The sequence below is a fragment of the Lemur catta genome, chromosome 3 (genome assembly GCF_020740605.2).
Source record: "Lemur catta isolate mLemCat1 chromosome 3, mLemCat1.pri, whole genome shotgun sequence".
NCBI classification, from domain to species: domain Eukaryota; kingdom Metazoa; phylum Chordata; class Mammalia; order Primates; family Lemuridae; genus Lemur; species Lemur catta.
The window spans coordinates 98142530-98156983 of record NC_059130.1 but is presented as its reverse complement, the minus strand read 5'-3'; the positions used below and the strand labels follow the sequence as shown (position 1 = coordinate 98156983).

Genomic DNA, 14454 nt, shown 5'->3' with positions numbered 1-14454 from the left:
GGGTCCATCCCCCATAGATTTATGTCCTCCTGTCTCTCCTCTTATTCACCCATGGTGCAGTCAGAATCCTGTTTTCATTCCTCCCTCTGTTGTCATTTCTCAGGCTCTGGCTCCTTGGCCTGGTTTACATCATGGTGCTGGGTCTGCCCTCGTAACTTCTAGCTCGGTTTCTTCTGTTTCTGGAAAACCCTTTGTTTCTGGGATTCTTTGTGGTCTCAGTGTTCCCTGTGGCCTCACACTGCAGCCCTGTCTGGAGCTTGCCCTTGTCCTCGTTCTGACCACGTCTAGCCCCGGGATCTGAGGCATCCTGGTCTTTTGCTCTCTGCCTTCCCTTCAGTTTCTCTAGGTCCTTCCAGCGCGGTTTCTCTCCAGCCAGGGGGCTCCCTCCTTTGTCCCAGCTCCGGGTGTAGGTCAGCGCTGCCGCCCACCCTGTGGAGTCGGCCCGGGTCTCTCCGCCGCTTCGGCCGGCCCAGCCTTAACTGCTGACGCCAAGGGGCCTCCCACCCGGCCGGACTCCCGCGTGGGCCGGCCTCGCTGCCCACGTCTCGGCCCCCAGGCCGGGCCAGGAGGTGGTCGGCAGCCACCGGCGGCCCCGTGTGGGCACCCCGGACCCCGCCGGCCGTAGCCGGGTAGCCGAGGACGCGCCGGGCCGCGGAGGCGGCGTGAAGAGGGGCGGGGAGCGGGTCGGGCCTGGCGCTCCTGACAGGAGGAGCCGCCGCCGTCGCCGCAGCTCGCCGCCGCCGCCGTCGCCGCGCCGGGGCGGGCTGAGGGAGGAGCGGGGCCGAGGGGTGGGGAGGCGGAAACGCGAGCCGGACCGGCGGAGCGCGAGCGGGCCGGGTGCGAGCGGGCTGAGGAGCGGAGCGCTAGTGCCGGGCCGGGCGAGGCGGGCAGAGAGCGGACAGCGAAGAGCGAGGGCGCCGCCGCCGCCCCCGAGACGCACAAAGGGCCGAGGCTGGGGCCGCCGCTGCCGCCGCCTCAGCGCGCGGGCCTGGAACCGGCGCCCTCCCGGGCCCCGGGAGAGCGCGGTGCGGGCGGCCATGGCCGGCTACGTGCCGGGTCAGCAGCCGGCCAACCGCAGCCAGGAGAAGGAGTTTGTGCAGGCGTACGAGGATGTGCTGGAGCGCTACAAAGGTAGGGCCGGGGACTGGCCGGAGCCCGAGGCCCGCGGGCCGGCGCGGCGTGGCCTCCGGAGCCGGTCGGCTCGGCCCGCTGCAGGTGGGGCGGCCGGGCGGGGTCGCGCCCACCCGCACTGGGGCTTGGCTCTAAGCTGCTGTTTCCCGGGGCCAGTTTATTTACAGAGTGGAGATAAGCCTTCGGAACCCTCTCCTAGGGCAGTCGGCGCTTTCATATCACCAGTTACATTATTTGCCCTATTATCTGGCCCCAGCTGGAAGGAGGCGAGACAAGGCGCTGGCTCGGGAGACCGACTGCTGTGGGGAGTTGCTGGGGAGGAGGAGGAGTTGGGCGCGAGAGAAAACCACCCGTTCTGCTCTCTGTGCGATCTTCCCCTCGGAGAGGCTCATACCTCTGCGTGCCCGTGAGGGACCCTCGCCCCCTTTTGTCTCCCTGAGTGTCAGATGAGGCCGAGGGTGCGAACCACCTTGGTGTCTTTGGGGTGGGGTGGGCAGCGGTGTCAGTGAGTGTGCAGTTTTGGGTGGAGAGGCCTTCTCGCACCCCCTTCCCCCTCGGGGTCTGGGCCTGATTGAGGCAGGGGTCTATTTCTTCCCCCCCCCGCAAAATAAAGATTTGTCCTGGAGCTCGGATTTCAGCCCCTGCAGGCTCTCTTGAGAAGCAGTTCTACAAGTTAATGCCTAATCCGAACCTTGGGTGCATACAGAGAAAGTTTTGACAGGCCAGAGTGTATGTGGACTGCATTTCCCTAACTGCTGTAGGTGCTTCCTAAGTGGAAGCCAGGGATGCGTGGCCTTGGGAGGCCCCCGCTTTGATCTTTAACATCCACTTCTGGGATTTTGCTTGGGGTGGCAGTTGTGCTTTCCACAGAAGGGAAGATTTTTCCCAGAAACTACATAGGCAGCACTTTCTCCTATTTAGCTCTGGCCCTTGTGACTAGGCCTTTAGTTTCTTTTCATGTGAAGGAGAGGAAATTTCGGCCCTTATGACTGAGTCCAGCTACTTGTTTGCTACACCTACCCAGTGAAGGGAAACTAATGAAGAAGCTGTAAATCCCTCCTTTTTTACTTTTCTTTTCTTTTTTTCCTGTGCCATTAGAGCTCTGCTTGGGAATGCAGCAGGAAAAAAAAGAAATAGAGAGATGAAATGCTAAAATGGACCTGCTAGGGCTTCTACTTGTTCCCTTCTGCATCAGCTCCTGTAAGCTGTCCAGCTTTTCCTGCCTGCAGCAAGTTTTCTGTCAACCTCCTGTGGTCTTTCTTTTAAGAAATGTGGTTCATTTCAGAGCACAAAGAGATTAGATTGTGCTGCTGAACTTCATTGAAAAAATGCTGCCCAGTGAATGGTTCCATTAAGTTTCCTTTGCAGGCTTTTGAGCAACACTGCGCTCTTCAGAGGGAGGAGGTACACTGGGGTTGTCTTGGGCTGTGACAGCTTTAAACCAGCAGAACTAAAACAAAAATAGGTGAACAAATCTCAGTACCTCACTGGATGGTATTGCTGGCTGCCTCCAGCAGACAGGAAGTTGGACTCCTAGCAAATGAAACTAGGAAGGAAGAGGGGCAGTAGGGCTTGTTCCAGGAGAGGCCCCTTGTGTTCAGTCCTTTTAGCCGTCTCACTCAGTTTGGCTTTCCTCTGAAGGACTTTGATCAGGTGTGTAGGAATTTAATCCTTCCCAGACACAGATCTCTTTCTTGAGAGGTGGAATGAGTCAAAAATGGTTGGGCCAAGTGAATTAACTTGCTCTGGATGAGATTGTTGTGCAGTCTGCTGTGTGATAGGTGCAGAACAATCTCTCTTCCCCTCCACTGCACCATTCTCACTGGGAAGTCAGAGTGGCTTAGCATCCGGGTCTTTGTTACTTTGCTGTATGGAATTCTTGCATTTTCCAGACTTAGAAATCCCCTTACTGCCTTAATAGGAAAACTGTATGTCTAAGCAGAGGGGTGATCTGGAATCAATGGAGTGACCAGGGGAGAAGTTTGTGAGAATAATGCCAGGTATTAGTTTTGGAGAGAGATGGGGAAATAGATTTTGATGATGGTGGGGTTCTAAACACTCATTGGTTGGCCACCACATTACTTGTATCTCTCTCTCTCTCTCTCTCACTCACTTTCTCACTGCTGCTGTTAATTTGTAGTCACCTCATTCTATAAACTGAAGCAGGATTTTTGTATGCTGAAGGAGAGCTAAAGTTTTCAGCTGCACAAACTGCTCCTGGAAGGGGCAAAGGTGAGAAGGAAAGTAATACATTTGCAATGTGAAGGGAGCAAAGCTGTAGGTATTGCAGCTGTATTAGGAATGGTTGTCAAGCATAGGTTTTCCAGAACTGTGCTTGGCAACCATTTCCCTATGTGTTGGTAGTGATCATGGTCTTGGCAGGATTAGATGATTCAGCACGGACATAAATGCTCTCCCTCATTTCCTAAATATTCCAAAGGTTCTTTCAGGTAGCTGGCCAGTAAACAGGATGCATTAGATAAAAATCTCTGGATCCTAACATTTCAGAATGGGCAGCAACCAAGAGAACTAGGGTATATCCTTCATTCCTCCAGTCCTCCAAACAATTCTTAAATCTGTTAGAGGTGGCACAGTGTTAGGCACTAGAGATGCCAGAATTATGAGTGAGATCTGGTTCCTGGCCTTGGTTATTCACATCTAGGAAAGGTAAGATATAAGTAAACAAGTAATTATGATACTATGATAAGTGCTAGAACAGAGGTATGTATGAAGTACTGTGGAAGTAAAAGGAAGGATGAGTATCTCCACTTGGGTTTCATTAGGAGATTTGACAAAGGAAATGTCACTTGAGAAGGCTTTTAGGGATGATTAGGTTTAGCCAGATGGAGGAGGGTGAGGTGCAGCGAGAACAGAGTGAATAAATAGCACATGCAAAAGTATGAAGGTATAATAGTGAATGAAAGGGTTTAAGGAATGAGAATAGTTGGATTCCACTAAAGGGCTAGAGTTTCGGCGAGAGAACATGATACTGTAAAGCTGTGGTCCCCAGTCCCTGTGCTGTGGACTGGTACCAGTCTGAGGCCTATTAGGAACCAGGCTGCACAGCAGGAGGTGAGCAGCAGCCAGCAGGTGAAACTTCATGTGAAGCTTCATTTGTATTTACAGCCTTTTCCCATTGTTTGCATCACCGCATAAGCTCCGCCTCCTGTCAGATCATTGGTGGCATTAGATTCTCACAGGAGCTCAAACCCTACTGTTAACTGCACATGCGAGGGATCTAGGTTGTGCACTTTTATGAGACTCTAATGCCTGATAATCTGAGGTGGAGCTGAGGTGGTGATGCTAGCGCTGGGGAGTAGCCGCAAATACAGATTATCATTAGCAGAGAAATTTGACTGCATAAGAAATGTAGTGTGCTTGAATCATCCTGAAACCATCCCCTCCTCCCCAGTCTGTGGAAAAATTGTCTCCCATGAAACTGGTCTCTGGTGCCAAAAAGATTGGGGACTGCTGCTGTAAAGAACCCAGGGTCCAGCTTGTAAAGATTCTTTTATGGTCTTACTCCATGGGCAGTGGGGGAGTCATTGAGAGTTTACAAGCAACAATTAGTATGCCAATTTTATTAATTCATTATAAGAGAATACATGTCCAGTGATTGGAATACTTACATTGTTCTCCATGACATCCTTTTCCTAGTACTAAAGTGCTTATGAAGTTGAATTAGTTATCAGATGGCTGCTTGGTATATATGGAAACAAAAGAGAAATCAATCAGTTTGAGGAATATTTCATCCAGATGGTGATATGGGCCAGCCAGAAAGTTTTCCTCTCTGTGAATTGAGATCCTTATGAACACCAAAGGAAACTAAGAAGGAACAGTCAGAGAGGTAGGAGAACCAAGATCTCCTAAGATAGAGACAAATTTCTACTGAAGAAGCAAGCCACATATAGACATAGTTTTAGGTTTTAGAGAGGAGGTTTAAAAACAAACACAATGTGGGGCCAGGCACAGTGGCTCACCCCTATAATCCCAGCACTTTGGGTGGCCAAGAGAGAAGATCACTTGAGACCAGGAGTTTGAGACCAGCCTGGGCAACAAAGTGAGACCCTGTCTCTACAAAAAATAAAAAAAAAAACTAGCCAAGTGTGGTGGTGCACACCTGTAGTCCCAGCTACTCCAGAGTCTGAGGAAGGAGGATCCCTTGAGCCCAGGAGTTAACAGTGAGCCATGATTGTGCCACTGTACTCCAGCCTGGGGACAAAGTGAAACCCTGTTTCTAAAAACAAACAAACAAAAAACCCAAATGCAGGGACAAAGTGAAACCCTGTTTCTAAAAACAAGCAAACAAACAAAAAAACTCAAATGCAATCTGGGTTCATGGTAATTGGTTCAGGCAGAATTAGACTTTGTGTCTTCGTGAAGCCTTAAGGACTAAAGAGTCGTTATATGCCAGGCTGAACTAGTGATAAAAGAGAATATTCACGTTTCAAGGTTGGTAACGTTGACCATCTGGTACTTACAAACTTCAGAGTTTTCACTAGGTGCTATGGGTTATATGAAGCTAGTCAGGACTGATTTTCATTTATCATATCACAGAAAACAACTTACAAAACTTACTACATAGGAGTGAAGGATCTGCATTTTACTTAATATACAAAACTTGCAAGGCAGCTTGGTGTAGTATAAAGAGACTATGCTTTGGATTTCTTTAGTTTTGGGCTCCAGTCCTAGTTTTGCTACTTAACTTCTGTTGTGCGGCTGGGAAAAGTTGTGTAACCTCTCTGATTTTTTGTGTTTCTCATCTGTTAACATAGGGATGATAATACTAACTTCTTGGGATTTATGCAATAAAGATGAGCTATTGGCATATATTAGGCCATTGATGTTTAGAAAAACATTCATGTATATAATACTTTATACCTTGCAAAGCAGTTTCATATTTATTGTCTTATTTGAGCTTTATAATATCCTGAAAGATGGTATTAAAAGATGGATAAATTTAGGTATAGAGACTTAAAATTATTGTCCAAGAGCCAGGCTCCAGATTTCTGGAGGAAGCTTTCACATTGTATCACACAACAAAGTTTTCAAATCAGAGCATTGAGTTGGGTTAAGTGAGATAATTGTGAAAATGCTTTAATTGTTAGTATCATTATTGTTGTTAGTTTTTAGCCTCTGAAGTATAGTTACACATCTTAAGTGGCCTACATTTCCAGATCTCTGAACTATAGAGAATGTCTTTTCCTCTTGTAGAAGTTTTATGATATGTAAATCGCTTTGAAATTTTTATACAAAAGTAATGTAGTACAAAGTGATGAAATTTTGTTAACACAGTGGTTGGAAAATACGGGCTGAAGATTTGGGATTGTTTACCTAAGTGACACTCTGAAGCAACCTCTTGGTTAAATGTAGTCCTAGAGTTGAAGTGGATAGCTTCTAGTCGGAACAATAGAGTAATTGCTACTTCTGGACATGGACACTGTTAATTCAGAAAGTGAGTCAAGTCTGTCTGCTGGGAAATCACAAGCTTTGGCCACATTCATGCTGTTGAAATAATAAAATGTGTGCATGTGCTAACAGTGCTTCTGGGAGCTACTGCGTTGTGTTGGGCTTATTGGCAAGAGACCTAATACAAGCCAGGGAAATGCATCAGCTGAGGCCTATTCTGGTATTTTGCAGTGCCAATTACAGATTTTAGAGATCGTGGTAGAAAGAATTCTTCAGAATGCACATCTAGGAACAGAAAGATCTGAAGATCAGAAGTCATAAATGAACAGCCATGGGTTGTAAAGTGAGCCTATAGCATTTTCTCAGTGATTTTGAAAACTCCCAGGCTTTCCTCCTTTTATTAAGTAAGGTTGGCCCTTTCAGCTTTTGATAATAATATATTGAGCCAGGTTGTGACCAAGTTGTATGGTGTCCTAAAGCTCCTGTTTTTGCTCTCATAGTTTTGATTGGAATTGAAGCCTCTGTCGCCTGGCTTCTACTGGGGCCATTTACTAACTTTCTGGCCTGGAGGGGCCCTTTCAAGTTCATTGGCTTGGCTTGATCTAAGAATGTTTATTCCAACTTTTCTTGTTACTTATAATAAAATAGTGTTTTTCTTTACAAAGCTTCTTGGTTCCTGGATAAATTACAAGGAATCTGTGATTCTTTGTCTCCAGCTTTCAGGGTCTTTCATAATTTCACTTGCTCTGCATACCCAACTGCATCAACTGTTACTGCCTAACAGCTCTCTGCTCCATTTGGGCTGGTCCCAGCAACCCTTCTTCCTAGGTCCTCTTACCTGCCTCTGTGCCCTTGTTTATGTTCTCTCTTCCTGAAATGCCCTCTCCCTTTCTGATTATGCAAATTTTATCTCTCCCTTTTTTTTTAATGCAAGCCAAGCATGAGACCTGTGTCTGTGTCCTCCATGCAGCTTTCTCCTGTTACTCTATTAGACATTGATCTTTTATTCTATGATCTCTTATGTCTACCTCACGTTTAGTCCCTTAAATACATGCTGTTTTGTAGTATTCTTGTATTGTCTCACGTCTGTTAGAATTGTTTCCTTAATGAAGTTTTATGCTCTTAGAGAATAGGGACTTTTTATATTTATATATGTGGGTGACTGGCAGGGAAATTTTCTCAAGAGAAGAGGCGGTCATGTCAGTGCTTTCAAGTTATATTTTTAAATAATTTTCTTTTCATATTATAAAAGTAATATGTGTTTAATCTAGAAAATTGTTAAAAAAAACACTGGAAAGTATATGGAGCTTTAGATAATATGCTTCCCTCAGGGCTGTGTGTGTGTGTGTGTGTGTGTGTGCGCGCGCGCGCGCGCCTAGGGGCAGCCTGGGATCTGATATCCTCCACTTGCTATGGCTACCTACAATTGTGTTATAATACAAGTCTGCTCTCATTGGGCACACGCACTTATTTTTCTTTCTGTGTTCAAAATTACTTTCTTCTGTATGACCATGTGTCAACCACCAGAGATGTGTTCCAATTATCAGGGATGATTTGGGCAGTTGCCTAAGAAAAGTTAATTAATTGGTCAATCAACATCTTTCTTTTGGGTAGGAGCTTTGCCAGCTGTACTGCTGGATGCCTCTTACCATAGCAAATTTCTATAGTGATTTTTGTTCAGAAAGATAAACACAATTCTTTTGTGTTGATGAAATGAATGGGCTTGCTTGAAGTGTCTCTTGGAGTTCATGGTTTTCAACTCTCAGGAGGATGATAGATTGAGATGTATAGGAAATGATTTATTTCTTTATTTTTTTTGCTGTGCTTTTTAGTCAGTCAACAACAATGAATAAGCTCATTGTGTGCACTGTATTCTAGTACCTAGTACTGGGGAAACTGGTACTGGGGAGATGGGTGGGCCACTTAGAAACATGGAAAGAATGGTATTAAGATTAAGGGTAGAGGGAGGAAGGTCCTGAATGTCAGTAGGAAGAACCAGAGTTTTGTACCATGGTCAGGATTAATGCAGAGGTTATGTAAAAGATGGATGAGAGTGGAGATCTACTCTCTAGGACACTACTGTTATAGTTAAGTCATGAGGTTAAAGGGTTGACTGTTAAAGAGGAGAAGGATACATTTGAGAAATATTTTGGGCAGGTCTAGGGACTAAAGTTTAGATACTAACATTGCTAACTCTTTTCTAGAAGATTTTGCCTTGAAAAAGAATTACTCCTCATCATAGGACTTTTCTAGAAGAAAGTCCTCATTCTTCTTGTATAAAAATCATCTTTTAAAGATTTTACTCCTTCTAAACTGGTTAGATAGGGCTGTGCATTTGGACCCAAGGTTGTGTTTCTTAGTCTTTGCTTCTCATTTAAATTAGCAATGCTGAGTGCCCCAGGACACTTATTCTCCCCATTCTCTGGATGGCCTTCATTGTGTGCTTCCAGAAATAAATACCTGGCAAGAATTGCATAAGAAATCTCCTTAAATCCCCTCTGAAATCTTCAGTTATATCTTGCTAAAATCCCTGGGTGTCAGGGGGCTTGTTGGGAGGATCCATTTATTCATTTAATTAAACATTTTTTGAATGTCTGCTCTGAACCAGGGAGTAGGCAAAGTGCCGAGGAAACAAAAATATTGTCCTTGCATCTCTGTGATTTTACAGTTTAATAGGGGAACATATTGGTAAACCAATAATTACCTTCTATTATAGGTAATGCTATAAACGTAGATAAATTCTGGGTGCTATGGCAGTGAAGAGCAGTACTCAATACAGCCACAGTGTGAAAGGGTCAGGGAATTCCAGCATCCAAGAGGAAATGAAACTTGAACTGATACCTAAAGGATTCAGGATCTTTGGGCAAAAAGTTCAGGGAAGGGGCATTCTTGGCAGCATGAACAGAATAAGGGGATGAGAGAGCTTGAGGGCAGGGAATCTAGGGCATCAGTAAGGTTGACGTGTAGGATGTGAAGGAAAGCGAAATGAGATGAGGTAGGAAAAGTGGGCAGGACTAAAATGTTGATTGGTTTTGTTTGTCATGGAGTTTGGACTTTATCCTAAAGGCTTTTGGGAGCCATTGAAGAATTTTAGGCTAGGAAAACTATGACTAGATTGACATTTTAGGAATACTCCCCCTCTGGCAGCAGTGTGGAGGACTAGAGTTGAGCAAGACTAGTGGCAGACTAGTTGAGAGGCTGTTGGCTGTCACCGTAATTTAGACAGGAAGTGATCAGGGGTTAAACTAAGGTTGTGGAAGTAATGTAACAAAGTGGGCAAATCAAGAAATGTGAAGGGGAATCCATGCATTTTGATGACTAATTGAATGTGATGTATGAGGAGGAGAGAGAAGAGCCTAGGATGACTTGCAGGTTTCTGGCTTGGGTATCTGTGTGTGGGTGGTGTCATTAACTAAAATGGGGACTATAAGAGGAGAAAGATTATTTGCAGTGAAGTGGTGGCAATAATGGTGCAGGAGGAGGTACTCAGTTCAGTTTAGGTTGCACTGAGGTGAGGTTCCTGAAGGATGCTGGGCAGAGATGTCTAGTAGGTAGATGTATAGAATGTGGAGTTCAGGAGAGCTTCATATGAGGCAATCATTAGCTTATCAAACCAAAGCCACAGGAGTGGAGAAGAAGGTTGCTTAGGGAGTATGTGTACAATGAGAGGAAGTTTGATTCAGAAACTCTGGGGAACTTCAAGGCGAAGGTGGCTTCAGGAGCAGAGAAAGAGGATCCCCTGAAGGAAATTGTGTACAGAAAGGCAGTGGCCAGAGAGGTAGGAGGAACCAGAGAAAAGTGAGTTTCAAGGAGGCTGTAGAGGGTGTGTCACACACATAGTGCCAGATTATGCAGAGGTCAAGCAAGACAAGGACTATGGGTGGCCAATATAAAGGTCACCTTTACTGGGGCATTTTCAATGGAGTTATGGGAAATGAATGGAAAGTACAGAAGTGAAGTCAGTGAGCTTTGAAACCTGGACTTTAAAGGAACAGAGAGGAATAAGGCCTTATATAGAGGCAGGTGTTGGATGGGGGGAGTTTTGCTTATCTATTGTAACATAGGAGAGACTTAAGTATGTTTAAGTGTTGTTTGGAAAGAGGTAGGAGAGGAGAGAGATAATAAAATTCAAAGAAGCGCCGGGCGCAGTGGCTCACGTCTGTAAGCGCCGGGCGCAGTGGCTCACGTCTGTAATCCTAGCACTCTGGGAGGCCGAGGTGGGTGGATCGCTTGAGGTCAGGAGTTCGAGACCAGCAAGAGCGAGACCCCGTCTCTACTAAAAATGGAAAGAAATTAGCTGGCCAACTAAAAATATATACAGAAAAAAAAAATTAGCTGGGCATGGTGGCACGTGCCTGTAGTCCCAGCTACTCGGGAGGCTGAGGCAGTAGGGTCGCTTAAGCCTAGGAGTTTGAGGTTGCTGTGAGCTAGGCTGATGCCATGGCACTCACTCTAGCCTGGGCAACAAAGCGAGACTCTGTCTCAAAAAAAAAAAAAAAAATTCAAAGAAGGGAGAGAATAATTGGTGAAGCATGGGATCTAGAATCAAAAGATTTGTCTTTGAGAAATTTTGGAGGGAAGAAGGTATGAGTGCAGCTGGTTAAGTTGGTTGGTTAGAGGTCTAGGAACTTAGGAGAATTTCCCCTGATGCTCTTGTTCTATGAAGTAGGGATGAAGTTATCTGCTGAGAGTGAGGAGGAAGGAAGTAAGGGGCTTTGTGTGTGTGTTCTTTCCCTCAAGCCCCAGAAGTACTCAATAATGTGGTGTAAATTCTAAGGCAGACAGATTGATCCAGGATCAGAATTTTCTAGCTTAGGTTTGATGGAAGAATAAGGGGTCCTTGTAGTTTGTCTGAAAATGTTGCATCTTTTTCTCAGCAGTCCAGTTGCAAAAAAAAAAAAAAAAAAAGGTAAAAAAATGTAGCATCTATTGATTATCAATTGTTTGCATATATTGTTCTCTAGCTTGTTTGTATTTTGTTCTCCCAGAAAAATTGTATGCTGCTTCAGGGCAGGAACCATATATGGAACTTTTGCATTTGTTTATATTAGTATCATTTAGCAACCTGCTAGGGAGAAGTTAATTTTTATGTATTTGTTGAGTTAATTTGATTTTTGTGGATGAGGTATCTCGACTCTTGACATAGAGGCTTTTTTCACCTGTGGTCTTTAATATCTGTCTCACTGACAGAGCACAGGATTCACTGGTTTAAGAGTGAACTCCAGATCTAGTTCTGCATAAATCTCACAGGCTAGCTTCTCTACCTTCCGCAGGGTAGTTGAGTATAGAAACATTTGTGCGCTTTGCCTTCCATGAAGATTTTGTGATTTGTATACTCCATTCTATTTGGACCAGGCTTGTGAAGACCCGAGTTTTTTTTTTTTTTTGCAATACTAGACAGAGGGACTATTGTGGAAGATGCAGCCTCCTCCTTGTTTATTTTGGCAGGCCAGCAGCAAATGTGATGGATTTGTTCTCATGACTCAGAGCCCTCCCTGCCTTACCTTGACAGATTCAATATAATCACTACCTTTCAGATCCTGAGAGTGTCCTTCAGACTTTATCTGACCTTTATATCTAAAAAGAGTATTAGTTACCTTCATCCTCTACTTGCTTGAGGTTTTTTTTTTTTTTTCACCTTTAGTCCAGCGTAGAGGATATTTCCTAATGTATTAGGCCTAGTTCAGAATTGACTTGGGTCTTACTCCTTTGGCATATTTCACATCCTTTGGTTGTTAATTGGTACATTCCTCACAGTGTAGTTTGTTTTCTGCTCCTTGTTTTGTAAATTTGGACTCTCTATCAGATAAACTTGACATGAGTCACTCCAGGGAGTGGAAGGTATGTCTCCACTAATTTGGAGAATCTTTGATCTTGTTTCAGTCCCTGGTTTGGCTTATCTGGTACAATTTCTCTCTCATCCCGCAAGAGGTGTGTGTGTATACTTGTGTGTCCTTTGTTTCTGGTTTCACATATTGCAGTGGATGCTCTACTTTAGGGGATGCCACTTTGTACGGATAGAGTCCCTCTACTATTGTCATCGCCATCAGCAAAACATGCTTCTCTTAAGAGCCTCTTTGAATGTAGAATAGTATATAACACTGAATAGAGTTCATAAACCCCTCTGTCTGCCCACTAGGGCAGTTTATAGTATGTATTAATAGTAGACATTATACATGATAAAAGGCAATAAAGAATGTGTAAGCAATTGAACAAATAATGGATGATTACTCTTCATTTAGCTATCATTTTCACAGTAGAAGATATCCTAACCTAAAAGATACTTAGTGGACAAAGGGGACTGACAGACAAGGACATCTGTTCCAAGTAGGATGACAGGGAGCTGTCACCCTTGGCCCTTTGGTGTCACGCAATTTCTCTCTAACATTCTTTCTAGTCACATAGGACCTTTTTGCCATATTATCCATGCAGCTGGTGCAGGGTCCTAATAGGCCCTCACTGTCCGGTGACCTGTGGCTGAAGCGGTAGGCTCCAGTTTCCAGCAGGGAGGTCACCTGGAAGGCTTGGCTCTTCTGGTATAATTATCTTTGTAACATGAGGAAATTTATCCTAGACTTACTGCAAACATTGTGTGCTCACAAACACCACAAACTGAGCAGCAGCCAAGGTTAGCTGCAGCCTGAGCATGGGGTCAGTGTTGGGTTGGAAAGAAGCTGTCTAGCCTGGCCTAAGCCACCTTAAGGGGGCAAGAATGTAGGACCTGTCCCAGCCTTTATTGGTTAGTTTCATCAGACTAGTGTAGTTGGGATGCTTTGAGGTCCTTATATCTCTCAGAGGACTAGAAGTTCGTCATTGTTGTTGTTAATGTTAATAAGTATAATAACAGTATTCACATAGTACTGCCTTTATTAGGAAGAATAGGGAACTGTCAGGGACTGGGATTTTTCTCCATCTTCCTGTGGGACAGAAGGTTAGAGGAGCCTTAGGTTCCCATCTCTCAAGCCTCTTCTCTCTGATTATGCTGTGGGAGGAAACTGGGAAGGGTGAGGCATGGAGGGAATGGTCCACGCCCTGGCATGAATATGCAGTCATAAAGGGATAAGAGGCAGTACCTGGTGTAGCTGTTGCACGGGGGCTGTGTTAGTAAGAGAAGATAGGTGTGGGGGCAGTGGTAAGGGGGCTAATAAAGGCAGAAAATAATGTTTGTTGCTGTCATTAGCTGCTTCCCTTTGCCTTTGCTTACATAAGTTGTCTAAGAGCAGAGGCAAAACCCCAGCATTTTTTTTCCTCCTCTTTTTCTTGATTACATCTCATTTTCTAACTTGTAAAGATGTGTACCTTCAACAAGTAGGCTCGTGATGGTATGGAAAGTTAAATAAACAAAAGTCGCAGAGATTGGAAAGTTAAGTGGTGATTTTATTATAGTTTTTAAATATAACAAATGTTTTTCTTTTTTTTTTTGAGACAGAGTCTCACTCTGCTGCCCAGGCTAGAGTCCCATGGCATCAGCCTAGCTCACAGCAACCTCAAACTCGTGGGCTCAAGTGATCTTCCTGCCTCAGCCTCCCAAGTAGCTGGGACTACAGGCATGTGCCACCATGCCTGGCTAATTTTTTCTGTTTTCAGTAGAGACAGGGTCTCGCTCTTGCTCAGGCTGGTCTCAAACTCTTGACCTCAAGCCATCCTCCTGCCTCAGCCTCCACAAATGTTTTTGTTTCAATTCATCATAAACCAAAACTGCCTTACAGCATTTTTTAGGTTTTTTGTTACTTAATTTTTTGTGTTTGTCTGAACTTCCCAACCTAATTATGGTTTTTCTGAAGGTCTAGATTGTGTCAAATGAGATGCATATGATGCACTTCATTAATTGAATTTACAAATAGTAGTGGTTGTTATATTTCTTAGTATTTCCAGCAACTTCTAACACCTTTCACAATTGTCTTTTTTTTTTCC

General features: G+C 44.6%; 1 protein-coding gene across 4 annotated transcripts in view; it reads left to right on the top strand.

Moving 5' to 3' along the window:
• Positions 1-990: 990 nt before the first annotated feature.
• Positions 991-14454, top strand: part of MACF1 (microtubule actin crosslinking factor 1) — a 314885-nt gene continuing 301421 nt past the window's right edge. For all 4 annotated transcript variants that reach the window (XM_045548191.1, XM_045548189.1, XM_045548188.1 and 1 more), the window contains exon 1: positions 991-1131. In XM_045548191.1, the coding sequence (XP_045404147.1) occupies positions 1038-1131 (94 nt within the window). In that variant the 5' untranslated portion in view covers positions 991-1037. The remainder of the gene's footprint in view (positions 1132-14454) is intronic.